The sequence below is a fragment of the Colossoma macropomum genome, unplaced genomic scaffold (genome assembly GCF_904425465.1).
Source record: "Colossoma macropomum unplaced genomic scaffold, Colossoma_macropomum, whole genome shotgun sequence".
In the NCBI taxonomy this organism is placed as follows: domain Eukaryota; kingdom Metazoa; phylum Chordata; class Actinopteri; order Characiformes; family Serrasalmidae; genus Colossoma; species Colossoma macropomum.
The window spans coordinates 38,135,017-38,151,685 of record NW_023494791.1 but is presented as its reverse complement, the minus strand read 5'-3'; the positions used below and the strand labels follow the sequence as shown (position 1 = coordinate 38,151,685).

The 16,669-nt window shown below is 39.0% G+C and overlaps 1 protein-coding gene across 9 annotated transcripts in view; it reads right to left on the bottom strand.

The window, feature by feature from the left end:
- Positions 1-16,669, bottom strand: part of gab1 (GRB2-associated binding protein 1) — a 72,821-nt gene that overhangs the window by 55,410 nt on the left and 742 nt on the right. For all 9 annotated transcript variants that reach the window (XM_036575018.1, XM_036575015.1, XM_036575017.1 and 6 more), the window contains exon 2: positions 16,437-16,564. In XM_036575018.1, the coding sequence (XP_036430911.1) occupies positions 16,437-16,508 (72 nt within the window). In that variant the 5' untranslated portion in view covers positions 16,509-16,564. The remainder of the gene's footprint in view (positions 1-16,436; positions 16,565-16,669) is intronic.

Here is a 16,669-nt window from a genome sequence, read left to right as displayed (position 1 = left end):
AGTAAAAACGAGCTGGACAAGGGCTGCAGGACTGATTTGGGATGTAATGCATGTTTTTTAGAGCAGTAGTGAGAAAGAGAACAGTGCAAAGCAAACATTTAGTTGACTGAGCCCACTATCCCCTTCTAATCCCAAATGGAACTGCAGGACCAGGCATACAAACAGAGCTCTCTCTGAATCAGACCACTTGAAACACAGTGCAAGGCTCTAAACGGGCCTCTCTCCAAACAAAAGACTGAGAGAAAGGAAGCAAGTGGAGAAGAGTGGAGAGAGAGCAAGAGAGAGAGAGCGAGAGAGCGAGAGAGAGCAAGAGAGAGAGCAAGAGAGCGAGAGAGAGAGAGAGCGCAAGACAGCAAGAGAGAGAGAGAGAGAGAGAGAGAGACAGAGAGACAGAGATGTGCAGCCATCTGGTAGCCATCAGCAAAGGCAAAGGAAATGATCTCCATGCTGCTCTGAGACGGCAAAGAGCATCGGCTTTCTATTCTACTGTAACAGCTATGCAAGGAGAGAGAGAGAGAGAGAGAGAGAGAGAGAGACAGAGAGAGAGAGAGAGAGAAAGAGAGAGAGAGAGAGAGAGAGAATAGAATAGCATAAAAATGTACATATAGATCTAGAACAAGAGTATTTAATAATTTTTTAATACATAAGACGAAACTTTAACTTGAACAGCAAGGCATGTTGCCTTTTCCAGACAAAACGTCAAAGTCAGGAAAAAACAGCAATTGTAATGTCTCTCTTTTACAAATTCACTTCACCGCCACAGGCTTTTCCTCCACATAATTAAGAATTCCTACCTACATTCCACAAAAGATCGGCTTTTCAGAGCAGAATGATGTGAATCAGTGCTCTCAAATAACTGCACAGCTTCTTTAGCTGCGTAGCCAAATGAATAGAAGCTGTTTTTAACTTGATTGCAGGCTACTCTGGTATAAACATCCTATTATCTGCACTTAAAATTAAACAGTTCATTTAGGCTGTGCAAACAGTCTCTCTATGCAGTACTGACAACATTGCCTGTCAGTGTGTCTTTCCAAGAAGGTGACTCATTGCCACAGTTCTTACCTCACATGACTAAATGTAAACCATGGCATCTGTTCTGTTTTTGTGTACGCATTTTGCTGAGTACACAAATTTCACTGAGCACATTTCGTTAACTTCTGTATTAATTCATTTTAACACAGTAAAACCGTAGGGCTGCCAGCTAGACCCAGAAATTACATTTGGAGGCACAAGATGGATGTTTACACATGGTACACAGGCGTGTTTTTTGCTAAAGATGCACCGCTATCAATTCTTCCCCTTTAATAACTGATATAAAAAAAAGCCATGTCTAACAGCTTAAACACACTAAAAATATTTTTATTGAGCAAAATAAAAAATAAAAAAAAGTGAGAAACACATAAATAAACCTATATTCCATACACATAAGCACGCAGCAGCTTCTCTAGTCTCAGCAAAAGCAGTGCGAAATGTTGTTTCATGATTTCTGAAAAACCTTACAATCCTTCACCCTATCTGTAGCGGCTGTTGAGTCGCAGATTCTCAGCCTGATGGGAGCACCAGGCCACGAGACCACTGCTTCGTCTGATGCAGCTGACTGACAGACACACACTGCAGGTACAAAAAATAAAAAAAATACATAATCCCTCCGTCACTTGCTTCATTTAAACTCCATTTATTGGTGTCTATGCATGCTTCACTCGTTAGCATGCACAGTACCGGTATTCTCTATTGTCGATGCCAAAATTATATTTAAGCGGCACTGATTTTTACGTTTTTGAGAGAGACTTCTCCATAAAAAATATCTCCCAGGTCAGTAAAATTGCACTCAAAATCAGTGACTGGCTGTATGAATGTAAGCACATAAGCATTAAATTGATGCACACATGCTTGGGTACCATAAGAAAACAAAATAAAAAAAAAAAGTAAAATCAGGAGCACCAAGATTATATAGGCATTATGACAGCTATAATGATTATTATGCATTAAATATATCAGTAATAATATCAATATGATATTACACTGGTGTAGATGATATATTGCCCAGCACAACCAAATTTCTTCTTGGAATTTAGTAGTAGCACAAAAAAGCAGTAGCTGTCTTGTTTTATTGGATTCCTCACACTGACCAAAGGGACCATCTTTGGTCATGTGAGTATGTGCGGGGAAGAACTATGCACTGAAAATAGACCATTTCCAAATGTACACATCTATTCTTACCATGCTCACCCATAGCGGCACAAACATGTAACAGTCTCCAGCATGAGTAAAAACACTCCTCCTATTACTGGAATCTCTACCTTTCTTGCCAATTTTCTCTTATCTAGGATCACACGGATAAAGTGCCTCAGACTATTAGCGCTGATCTCAGGACATGTATACCCCCCTGCACAAATAACTTTATTCATTACAACATGAAACAACAGCACTTAACGAAATAAAACTGAAATCTTCTTAAAGGTTTCTTGGCTTTAATGTATGGGTTTAGGAAAACCTTTAGCTGGTATAGAACATACTACATTAAGTACAGTATTTGTAGGTTCCTTCATTTTGAAAAAAATGTATTTTACATTCACGCATCTCATTTACAAAAATGCTAAAGCAGTGGTCCTCAAATCTCAGGACCCCCAGACAAAATTTTTGCTCCAACCTAACTCACAAAGCATACGCACAGAGCAAAAATTAACGTGGACCTGTCTGGGGAGAACCTAAGGACAGGTTTAAGAACTAAAGTTTGCTGCCTAAAGAACCTTGCATTGAAAAGTTCTTCAGGGGATCAAGAGTGGTTCCATTCATCTCATTTCTTAGAGGGCAGCTTTATTATTAAATGTTTCATCAAAATCTAACTGCTTTTGATCAAAGCACCTAGAGTTGGTCAACAATCAGTGTGTAGCAGTGAACATGCCATTTCTTCACAGAACACAAAGATAGTGACTAACAGAGCACTGTCAAGTTGTCCCGTTTGTAATAAAAAGAAGGATTCTTATCCATCTCAAAACTTAAAAAGTTTTATTTACAGACCAATCAGTATGATAACTGTATTCCTGTTTAATGCTAAGCAACCCTGCCCCATGTTCTCCTTCGACAATCATCACTAATAAGCTGTCTAAACATACAATACTTCTAACCACACGGCAAACTAATGGAGCACATATAAGGGCGACTCAGTAAACACTAGACAAACAATATGACTGTCACACAACACCAAGAATATAATCAACACATATGAAACTATATTAACCTTAAGGCAAAAAATACCTTTAATGAATATATAAAATGTTCTATATTCATAAGAACAAACACATTAACAACTGCTAAAACACACTTAACTCTGCTTAAACAGAACCCCTTCTGCCCAAGTTCACTGTTCTCTATTTGACCTTATCTTATCTGAGCTTGAAAAAGAACGTGGCTGAGTAAATATCCATTGCACATAAAAGAACACATCTGTTTACAAACTGCAGATCCTTTTTACCAGATGACAATGCAAACAGGGGCTGTGTAATCAAGGAGGAACTGACTTTTCCTGTAAGATACCCTAAATCTGCTTTTTAATGTGTGGCTCCTACAGAAAAAAAAAAAACTGATCATCTGTCCACCCCTCAGCTCAGGGCTAAACAGCCTACACGAGTCTTATACGTTTAATAGCCACACAATGAGATCACAAGAGCCTCAATAAATCAAAGCTCGCACTTAAAGCATTAATGTTCTTTAAAAGTTAGAAAGCCAATTTGAAAGACATGATTAGCCCACATTCTAGCTAGAGACAATATTTTCAAACCAATATGATTTATTTATTGTAGTTCAGAAAAGCAGAATGTTGAGGTGACGCTGTATGACTATGCTAACATGTATGCATTTGATTAATTTTACTTCCTTTATATTTCTCTGTAAGGCTAATCTAGATAATATACGTTTATAAAAAGCAGATAAGCACATAAAAAAACATTAAATTACTGGACATCAGCCTCGGCCTACAATTCCCATATCTGTAGTTATCAGTTTCCTCATTTTTTTATCAACTAAAAGTAGTCAATAGTGGCCTATATTCAGTAGTGAAATGAAATGAACCTTTTAGCCAACTGTGTCTGAACACATCGGAATTAGACCTCTGCATTTAACCAATCCGTGCAGTGAAACACCACATACACACTAGTGAACACACACACTAGGGGGCAGTGAGCACACTTGCCCAGAGCAGTGGGCATCCCTATCCACAGTGCCCAGGGAGCAGTTGGGGGTTAGGTGCCTTGCTCAAGGGCACTTCAGTCACGTACTGTCAGCTGAGGGGATTGAACCGGCGACCTTCCAGTCACAAGGCTGGTTCCCTAACCTCCAGCCCACGACTGCCCCGTAGCACAAACAAGGCCATTCAGAGGCATTAATTTATTAACAGTTTAAAGTACTACATAAAATATAAAATTATTATATAATTGTCATAATAGTAATTAGAGATGGCATATTGGTTGGGCTTCAGTGATGGGCTGATAACAGCAGAAACAATGAATATGATCCAGTCTTAAAACAAATATGATCTTAGCTGTGTATTTCTTCCTGTGGGTTAGTAGAGTGTTTGAGTAGTTTGAGCATGATGGGGAACTTTTGCTCATCTTAACTGAAGCACTTCTTAAAAAAAACAAACAAAAAAAAACAAACAAAAAAAAACCTGCAAAAGCAAAAGTATAAAACACAAACCTACAAACCCCCACCATAACTCAAACAAGCAGTACTTAAAAGGGCACTTGGGGTCACTTTAAAAAAACCTTCTTTTAAATCTTAACAGTTTTTAAAGAAGAAATATGGGGATTGATATCAGCCGTTAGTGAAGTTTTCAATATTGGTACTGGAAAAGAAAAAGCGGCCCGATACAAAACCAGCCCTGTACCACAGTCCAGTAGGAGTGTGCAACACGGTGATTGGGAACCTTTGACCTAAACTGGTCTTGTATAAGATGTTTAGGTCCCTTAGCCACTAAGCACTTACATTAGCTGTTCTTCATGCTTTCAGAAGGAGCACTTCAGATGAACACTGTGGATGACGCTTGAGACATATGACTGCTTGGTCCTGAAATAGACCTAAAATTGGGAAGTAGAGTCACCAGCACAAAACTGTGACCAAGCTATGTTCAAGAATTTAACTTCACTTGTGTTAAGGTAAAATGTCTTTCCCTAACAGTGTCCCTCAAAGTATTTTGTTGCTCTTGTCTGTGAAAGCTGAACTGATGAAAGTAAATATATATAATAGGTGGACAATATTTCAAAAATGTACAGGAGAGGCAAGCAGTTTTAAGAGTTTGTCCTCTGACATGCCATGACTGTATAATAACCGTATAAGAATTTATAGATATAAGAACTCCTGCAACTAAGGAGGGCAAAGTGGTAAAACACGAATGTGTATGTGTATGTGAGAAGACAAGAGAGAGAGAGCAGACGCTGCATTTGGAGGCCCTCTAGAGAGTGGTGTGTGAATGAGTTATGGCCTTTGAGGCCTGTTTCTTCACAACTGGAATCCAAACACACACACCCCGTCGCACCAATAAAACCAAATCAACCGCAGAAACAAAATGTCTAACTGACGATCACACAGTAAACCCAACAGAAACCTCCAGCAGCTCTCAGGAAACCTACTGGAGCTAACTGTACAAGTTATCTTAGCCCTCTAATACCTAGGCTTATTATTTAGTTCTTAATCTTAAAACTTATTATTCAGTTCATACTATAAATAACTTGGAAAATACTAGTAGTGCTGGATAACTTGTCTGTACTGGTTTTGTTGTTACAAAACAACACTGACTTTCAGCTTTAGTGATACTGGTAAATGACCAAACTTAAAGTCAACCTTTTTTACCTTGTTAGGTTATGTGTTTGGTCATATTAAGCACAATGCATTGTTTTATATCATTGAGAAAAGATAAAATTCTTGTTTCTCCATAATCTTTTATCAAAGTTAGTGACATGTGCCCACCTCTAAACACCATCTGAGGTTTGGTTGCGTCACTGTGTTTCAGCAGCAGGGAAAAATTCTACTAACCAAAACTATTTTAGCATGGTTTTCCTCCCCTCCCACCATCCTGACTTATCATCGAGCAAGAACACCCATCACAACCTCCGCTCCTGGCTCCACCTTTCTTCTCATCCCTTTAGGCTCTCACTTTGTGAGTCTGTGGACTGGCTGTTATTCCATGAGTAATTTCAGTTCGTTTACTGGCAACCCATGATCACGTGAACATCCACAAAGTAGTTAAAATACCTGGCAGTATTTGCATTTTTTTTTTTAATTATTATAGTTTTTTTTGTTTTCCTCAGCAACACTGAGAAGCTGTGAGGTGCACAAACACACACACAGCCAATCTTTTGCTCACAACGGTTAGGTAGTTACACTTCTACACAAATTTACTTTCACAATAACGTAAGAAAAGTGAAACCAATGCAGATGCTAAAAGGGGGGCCATCCTACCCACCCAGAGAGAGCGAGGCCAATTGTGCTCTCTCGGACTCCCGGCTATGGATGGCTGTAGCATCACCAGGGATTGAACTCGCGATCTCCTGGTAATAGGGCCAACGGTTAGACGGTTGCACCACTCGGGAGCTATCTTTATTTATTTTTAATCTTTGGCCTTTCTGCAAAATAGTCTGCCAACCATTTGAGTCTGGTTCCATGTTTGTTTAGTTTTGGATCATCCAATTTTCATGCTCTTATCAAATCCAGAAGAACAAAATCATGTCCCGCCTACAATTATTTCCCACTCGAGCATCATGTTTCACTTGGAAATGTGTCACATTAACAAATAAAAATTAGTTCTGGTTTCTGGTTAACACTGACTTTAACTGCAATGAACATCATTTGCTGAGTGCTTTGGATTGTTTTGAAAGGAATTAAACAATTAACACAATAAATGAAAGCAATCAATACAACATATGTGAGGTCCAAACAAAACAGGCTAGGTCAGGTTTGTAAGACAATCTTTCAGCACAAAGTAGCAGCATTGGGTAGCATGGGTTCATTAACTTTATTGATGCAAACTTAAACATCTGATGTCATAATATCATGGTATGTTTGGAAAATGTCATCAGTAATGCCCAGCACTAACTACTATGAATTATTCAGTAACTAATGAAACTAATGTTACGTAGTTATGAGAGTGAGGAATTCATGTGCTGCCCCACATACAAATACCTAGAGTTTAAAGGGTTAATTTGGCTCCCCACAACTGCAAATGCATTCACATGATGCCAAAAATGTTAGCACCACAGCCATTCCTCTTGAGGGCTTGACCATCACTGCCTCCCTCAGCCACCACCATGGTTATGGTATTGTTTATTGGGAGGGAGATCACTTTCCCAGCTAGCACTGTTTATGTAAACACATGAAAACAGAAAAATCCACAGGCATTCAGTACAACTCCCACGGTCCTGTTCTCTGGGCAGGTAAAAACCTGTAACACAGCTGACACGTGGCTGCATTCTGTGCCATTTTCAGGTAATGGCTCTAGATTTTCAAACACTTCCCACTGTACGCAATTACAACCACTTCATTAAGATGTTTGTGTCTCAGTAAAAAGAACTGCAGCTACTGTGGCTCTGTGACCTGGTTCTAACAAACGTGCATGAAATCTCAAACTTTTTAAAAGTCAGAACAGAATAACAATGCAATTTAATAAAAGATCAAGTGTCACCAGTGCCCTTTTAGAAAACTGTATATATACACATTTAAATATGTACATATATACACCAATCAGACATAACATTATGACCATTTTATCAGCTCCACTTACTACATAGGTGCACTTTGTAGTTCTACAATTACAGACTGTAGTCCATCTGTTTCTCTGCACACTTTGTTAGCCCCCTTTTACTCTGTTTCTCAGTGGTCAGGACCCCCATGGACCCTCACAGAGCAGGTACTATTTGGGTGGTGGATCATTCTCAGCACTGCAGTAAGACTGATGTGGTGGTGGTGTGTTAGTGTGTGTTGCTCTGGTCTGAGTGGATCAGACACAGCAGTGCTGCTGGAGTTTTTAAACACCTCAGTGTCACTGCTGGACTGAAAATAGTCCAGCCAACAGTGTCCTGTGGGCAGCGTCCTGTGACCACTGATGAAGGATTAAAGGAGGACCAACACAAACTGTGCAGCAGCAGATGAGCTATCATCTCTGACTTTACATCTACAAGGTGGACTGACAAGGTAGGAGTGTCTAATAGAGTGGACAGTGAGTGGACACATTGTTTAAAACTCCAGCAGCACTGCTGTGTCTGATCCACTCGTACCAGCGCAACACACACTAACATACTACTATAATGTCAGTGTTAGTGCAGTGCTGAGAATGATCCACCACCCAAATAGTACCTATTGTGTGAGGTTCCATGGGGGTCCTGACCACAGAACAGGGGAAAAGGGGGCTAACAAAGTATGCAGAGAAACAGATGGACTACAGTCTGTAATTGTAGAACTACAAAGTGCACCTATACAGTAAGTGGAGCTGATAAAATGGACAATGGGCGTAGAAACAAGGAGGTCGTCATAATGTTATGTTTGATCGGTGTATACAAACATACATATATGTATACATACATACATACATACATACACACACACACACACACACACACACACAATGATTTTTGTTTTAACACATGGTTTTCTTAAAGTGCTTTCTAATGCTCTGTAATATTAACTTCCAGAAAGAAACACAGTCATTCCAGGATATTGCAGGATACTATTATAGCGCTTTGATAGTGCAGTGGGTGACATCATTGCCTGGAAGGACTGATTCCCTTTCCAAGCAGAAACGTCACAAAAAACGAGTCCTTGGCAAAAACACCTACTATATTTATCTACCACTGTTGCTCTTGACAATTAGCCTTACCAAATGGTCTATGTACAGGAAACATTGCAGGTAACATGGCTTCTATATAAAGAAGCTGGATTCTGTACCATTAAAGAAAAAAAAATAACCTGCACAGACAGAACTCTGTAGAATGGGAGCTGAATTCAGTTTTACTTGTCTCATTTAAGAGTTGGAACGTTACCCCCTTACCTTGATGCTTATTTATACTTTGAATACTTAATTTTATGTTTTATTTCTAGCACTGAGGCTCTGCCATAGCGATTGCTATGTTACCTTTCATGAGAAATAAAAGTTAATAAGCTACAGCTTTAAACTTAACTTTCCTGAGTCATTATTTAAATGTACACCACAGAAACATTAGCACACAAAGAATATCTTAGACTGGTTGACAAATCAGAAAAATAAAGACTATTTACTATAGAAACAGAACCATTCACTGTAAAAATACATGTTAACTGCAGCTCAGCTTAGCCTTTCTAAGCCCATTATGAGTGCTTGAGACAATGGTTAGTCAAAACATGAAAAAAGGAAGTGAAAATATGTCTTTAAAACCATTGTGTGTTTATAATCTTTTTTTCCTTTTTGAAGTGTTCCAAACTTACACAATGGGAAAACACAAGTGACACACAATGCTGGAAATAAAATCTGGTAAATAATTAAATTAAAGGTGTTATGTTGACTTCTAAGGTGTACAAAACAGGTTCTGCCATATGTTTCTACTAAGTGTGAAACAAACTATTCAATTCAGATCAAACTAGGCTTACCCAGCACAAAGGTCACACCTACAGCTGCAGGTTTTGTATATTAATATTTTATGGTCTTTTTTTCTTATTTGTAACAGGCAGTTAATAATTTATTGAGAAGTGAATCCATTTACAGAAGCACTACTCATCATTTCAGAGCTGCACACAATGTAAGTGACCGAAAGGGGAAGGGAGGGAGCGACACAGAAAACATGAGAGAAAAAACAGCAAGAGAACAAGGAAACAAGAAAGGGAAAAAAGGCAGAACCACAAAGAAAAATAGAAAGAAAGATAGATATAAAAGAGAGAAAGAACAGAAGAACAAAAAGACAGACAGACTGACAGACTGACAGGTAGGTGGGCAGGAAGGAAGAAAGAAAAAAAGAAAGAAAGAAAGAAAAAGGAAAGAAAGAAAGTAAGAAAGAAATAAAGAAAGAAAGAAAGCACAAACAAACAAACAACACAAAACAGATAAAGCAAAATAGTCCTGCATAGTCGTACGCAACTAAGCCGACAAATCTGTCACAAATGGTGGTTTATTTCTGCTGCCTTGTTTGTTTGGAGACCAGCGTTACGCAATTCTGTTTCCAGCACCTAAGTAGATTTAATGAATGCCTACTAAGGTAAATAAATAAATTAATGACAATAAATTAATCCACTCCTTTGTTCCATCTGAGTGAACCGAGTGAAAAGCTGGTAAAGCCCCAACAGCATACACTGCAGGCAATAAGCAGAAAAGCAGCCACTAGCCCCGACATGAGTAATGGCTTTATGGGTAGTGGGGTTTGGAAGTGGTTAAAAGCACCCAGTAGCTTACTGAAGTGCATTAAGGGAAAACTGGAATTCTCTATTAGATGGCTACAGCTGCAGCCTGTTGTAGGCCTACAGACATCCAGACATTCCACATTTCCCTTCTCTTGCTCTCTCTCTCTCTCTCTTATACCCCACCCCCATCTGGTGCATCGTGGGAAAGCTGAATGTTAGAGCCTGACGCTGAGGCCCCTTCAGACCCTTAAGCCATGGCCCTTTAAAAAAAGAAACAGGCATATTCTGTCTCAGCAATAAACAACCACAAACAAGGAGCAACTGACCAGCTCAGAGCTCTAGCAAGACCTGCACACACTCAGAAACTCAGACTATTTTTTAGGTGGTGTAATACAGAGTGCAGTAAACAAAGCACAATATATACATATACATGTTATTGCTGAACAAAACCAAAACAGGAAAAAAAAAGGACACCATTATAAAGTTTTAATGTAGCAAGTTAGGCCAATATATGAAAACTGCGATATCTATTCACTCAAAGAAATTGCAGAAATGTCCACTGTGTGCTATTCAAGCACATGCTGACCAATCTCAAAAAGTTACAAAAAAAACCACAGGCATTCACACATTCACACCAGAATAAAAAAGGCTCACCATAACGTGTTTCGCTTTGTTATAAGTCACAGCAATATAAAGCACCACTGCAAAAAGGCACAGAATAAGAAAAGACAAGGTTTGAAGTTTATCCTTTCAGTAAATGTTCTAAAATAATGAAGATACAAAAAGAGCTTATGAGGGTGGACAATCATGTGAGTTTATCGTTATGTCAGTACATTGTCAGAAAATTCAGTCAAACATTTGAGGAAAATCGGAATTCAACACTCTGCCAATGTCAATAAGAACTTGCTCACTTCTTCAAGTCTGCGTGCCAGTTAAGTTTCACTGCCTCTCCATACATTTTGTGCACAACTGCACAAATCGTGGTGGTGGGGGTTGGAGTGGAATAAAAAAAGAGGAAGTTTATAAAAGTTAAAAGACAAAGAGCCAGATGGAAAAATGCAATGGAACAGAAAGAGAGACTTTTTTCCCCCCAGATTCTATCTTTATTCACTGAATCACAGCCAAGCTTTTAATAGCTCATATTTGGAGGACATTAGTGACACTGCATACAACACAACTGCAAAAAACATAACGCAATTCAACATCCAAAAACCCATATCATCATATTTTCTCAACATATCATGGTATTAGACAATATTAGGTTAGCATTAATTAACCCATTTGTCCTAAGTACAGATGCTCTACACTAAAATATTTAGCTTTTGTTATTTCTACTCATTAAAAAGAACTCCACCAATTATTTAAAATTACTGCACAATGCAATGTAAACAATCAGAGTGGTTTGATGTAAAACAGCTAACTGTGGGGAAAATACTCAATTGTTCTGATTTCTTTCTTTTTTTTTTTACACTGAAGGTGAAGTTTCAATGCAAATAAGGCCCTTATATTTACTGTCCAAAATGACAGGTGAACCTACACGTCTTTTGTGTTGTTCTTCGTGTAATGTTGATAATGGAAAAATTGTAGTAAATATTAACAAAGAATTTCTTTGGGTACAGTTTTGCTTTACACACTGCATGTACCTCTCTGCTTGTTTTGTCAAATACGTTTTAAACCAAAAGCTTATCCCAAAACCACCGTAAAAAAAGGCAGGCATCCCAGGCATGAGGCAATTTTGTGTAATAGCTAAAGGTAGCTTTTAGAGGCATTAAATGCATCAAATGTCTGGTCCTCTTTATTACATATCAACAATTTAATTATGGAGAAATTTTGAACCATTGGTGGAATTTACACAGGCCGGGTTTTTTATTCAAATGTTTCTCAAATGTTGGCCTACCTAATGAGGGCAGAAACATCCGTGCCACCCCAAAGACACCCACTCAGCATCTGGGAAGGCAAAAGCACCAGACACTTCTGGAGTACGCTGCGCAAAACCACTTTTCAATCCAGCTTTTGATTAGGCATTTCAGAAGCAACCTTCCAAAAGCTGCGAACAGACCACCTGTACGGCCCATCATTTCTCACTTACAGCTCGATACGTCATCATTTATTCAAAAAACTCTTTCCCATCGCCCTTTATCTGATTTTGGCTTCAGTGACATTCTAACATTTCCACCTCACTCTAGTGTAAAAACTCTTTTTTCGTATCTTGTGCTTTTTCCATTCAGGTTTTTTTTGTGCATTTTCAAAAATCAAAAAAAAACTGGGGAATTAAAAACCCCAAACAAAAGTGTATTCCTAACAGCAATAGGGATACATCTAGTTGATGGAATATAATGTTATCATGGATATAAAACTTATGTCAAACTGTACAAACAATATCATTGTATATCCATACAAATACTACCTGCACACGGAATGAGATAATATAACACCTAGCACTGATCCAGTTTAGAAAACTTCTAAGAAGGGTGTACTTGTGACACTCCTAGCCTTGATCATTCAACAAATCACCTGTCAAAACCTCTGCAAATGAGTTGCCATGGCTACGTGCTGTCAGTATGAGGGGGTCCGTACTGAAAAAGTGAACATGCACTTTGAGCCTTTCCGTGCACTCCCAGTAAACAGCACAAAGTCAGCTGAACTGCCTCGCTCTTGATCTGCAGCCAAACAGCCAGGAACACAGCAGACTTTTGACCCTCGCTGCTCAAAGCTTTGTTCTGCATCGCTCAGCTTGAAACAGAGGAGCTGGGAGTTTGGGCTCTGTATCTGCACCACAAACGTTCTCATGTCAGGGCTGTACCTTACACTTCAAATTCACAGAAGAAACGTTGGTCAAGGGGTCAGTCAAAGGGAAAATAAAAATAACTATAATCATGTAATAATGTTACAGTTCTTATTTAAATTTATTTACCTCACTGCATCAAGTCAGTAAAGGTGGGCAATACGGCAAAAATGTAATATCATGATACGTCAAACAGTTTTTCACAGCACAAGACGTCTCAATATTTCTTTTTTCCTAACGTCTGATAAGTTGGAACAAAGCTGCGCCACTAAAAAACATCAAAACTACGAATTCACTCTTTTTACACACTATGTTACACCAAAGCTAATGAAGCAGGACCCAAATCAACAATATGCTCAGTAAAGAATACAGTCACATACTGTGAGATAATTTATCACAATAACAATAAATATTGTAATACTGTCCAGCTCTAGCGGGCAGCAACTTTAGACAACAGGTGTTATGCCGAATTCTAACCCTCACCCTTTAGGTGTGCTCGACACACAGGCATACTGGTGCTATAGATTCCTTTCATGATTTTTGTTGTGTTCCTTTTACAAAAAACTGTTCATCATGAATCTCTGAACATATTAATCGTTCAGCTGTCTGTATGTTTTGTTCATTTTTACTGTACATATTGCCTGCTAAACCAGGGGCATTCAACTCCCGTCCTGAGGTTCTGGAATCCAACACAGTTTGGTAACTGCAAACTCAAAAAACACCTACCAAACCCAGCAAATTAAAAGATGAGCTGAATTATGTGTTCAAGCACCGACATCACCAAACTCTGCCGGACACCAGTCCTTCAGCAGCAGATGTTAAGAGCCCTGCTCTATTCCATAGCGACAAGTGTGTGTGACCTTAAAGAAGATCTGGATGTGGTTTGAGAGAAGATTTGGGGATGTATTCACGGAAAAAGATTTGGGTGACTATTGACTTTTAGTGTGTCAGCAATGTCAGCAATGTAAATATGGTATAGAGCACGGCTAGGGTTAAATAAAACAAATAAAACAATAAATAAATAAATAAAACAACATTTTGACATAATGAGAATATGTCAAGTAAAATTATGGCAGCTATGCATATTTCAAATGCACAGATAAAATGTTTATTGCATTTATAGTGATATTTTATTCATTATTGCTTCTGTAGTTGCATTTTAGGAATTTAGGAAAAGTTTTACACAATTTCCCACTTACCCCAGATGTGGTAGATTAGCTGAGACATGTTTGGTGTCTAAATTTTGCTTCTTTAGTATAGAGCTACAGGCTCTACACCAAACATGCACATGCGTCATACTGGGAAAGGCTATTACTTGAGCTAGCACTTCTCAGAGCAAATGAAAATGACAGTCAAGCTGCCTTAGCTCATATTTCACATTGTGCCACAATCAGTTTCTATACCTGTGTTGTTCAACATAATGAAACTGTTTTGTGTGTATGTGCGCGTCTGGTCCTCCACACCTGGCACAGGCCACATTCTGAGGAGGAATCCTTTGAGTAAACCTTCCACAATTTTAATTTAAAAAAATAATAGTGTAGCACTTCTCAACCGCTTTGCTCACACCAAACATGATACTATACTTACATGCCATGGAAAAGAGGCAGCAGTCCGACGAAAGAGATCATGCATGCTGCTGCCAGCCCTCACAAAAACAAGAGGCCCACATTCTTACTTTCAGAGTCAACCAAAGCCAATGGGACGGCTAGCACGGGTCATGTGAACTGATTCAGACACAACAACAACAACAACAACAACAACAACACAACAACAACAACAACAACAAACAAGCAGCTTCACTTACTTGCTTATCTGCCAACATCTAGACCCTATACAAGCAAGACAACTGACCGTGGGCAGAACATAAAAGGTGCTTCTGTCTGGACTGCCTTTTGAATGAGGCACAACACAGTTCAGCCAATCAGAGGTCATTTACATACAAGGCACAATAACAGGCAGCCTGTTTAATTCTTAAAGATAAAGAAATCCTAAGAAATTGCTGTGTAAAATAAACAAAGTGGTACATAAAGCCACACAAATGTCTTTAAAAAATGAAAAATGATCTCATTTGCACACACTTGCTTCCACTGTCCATTCCAGTTCCTGCATAATTAGAGCAGACATTTATTTTCTCAACTAATTCAGAACACGAGCCGCTCAATGCACTAAACAGTGGAAGCCAAGAAGTGGCACAATCTGCCAGGCAAATAAAACCATTCCCTCCAAACAATGACAAGATATACTAAAAGCACTACGTCACTGCACCCACAGGCCATTTCAGTCCTGTTTACCAGCAGAAACAAAAGATCACATGAATTGAGTGGTTAATGTCTCCTGCTGAACTGCACTAGATGAAAGAAATCCAATAAAAGAGCAATGCTTATGCCTATAGGAGATCAGCAGCGTATTCAGCTATGGTTTGACAGCAAGGTGAGCAGCGAGTGATTTCATTATAGATTAAAGGAGATATATTACATCCTGCAAGCAAGGAAGACCCTCACATCTCAACTTACAGATGACTGTTGACCTGGTTCACTGTTATTAAAGAGAATTTCTGAAGCATTTGATCGCCTCGTCACTGCGAAAGCACCACAGTGAAAAAAGCTGAGACACGAAAATGTTCGACTTCTGCCTTTAGTATCTGAATGAAAAAAAGTCTTCATAAGAAAGTTGATTTTCCAGCACAAGCATAAATACTGGACTGCTGACACTGTGGGTTTTTTCTCCTTTTCTCCTGACACGAAAAGTGCTGTTGTATTTCAACATAAAGGATATGAACATGTACTGCTCTGCCAAATCTCATGTTCAGCATAGTGCTGAGCACTTTGCTTCAACTTAAACTCAAACCTGCTGCAAAAAGCAAGAAAAAGAAAATAACACGCCAACTCTGACCAAAGAGAGAGTGTCCGGTCTATATTTGGAGGTGTAAAGTAGGAATTAAGGCTTGACTGCATAAAATAAAGACTTTCTAGCGTCCTCCACCAAGTGCCATGCTAATTACGTGTTTTTGTGAAGGAGGGAAAAACAGCACAGCCTCAAAATACTCCAGGACCTAAAATGTTGACAAGTAAACAAGTCTGCACACACCCAAGACAGGTTTTGGGGAATGTTGCTCAAGTTAAGCCGAGGCTTTTAAATATGTCAGGTTCACTACGGTTTTTGCTCTCAAGCCTGCTTCGTCGAGACCGACAGTGCAGGCGTTTGGTTATTTGAAAGCAGATTATTTGCATTGATGCTGGCTTTGTGGTTAAACACCAGACCACAGCGCATTTGAATACAACTGAGATTTACTTACATAACGCCGTAACTTTTTTTCTGGTGGAGACTTTCTCAGCCAGCCCGAGCACACCACATCCCCCCCGCTCATTTTCTCCCTGGTCTTCTCTTTCTTCAGCCCCTCGAAGCCGCAAGTTTAGAGCAAACCTGTAAAACAAAGCGCAAACGACGGCTGTAAGAGCATAACTGGAGAAAGTTAGCGAGGCGGTTTGTAGCAAAATGTGAGAAGAGCGAAAAGAGAGGAGGAGAAAA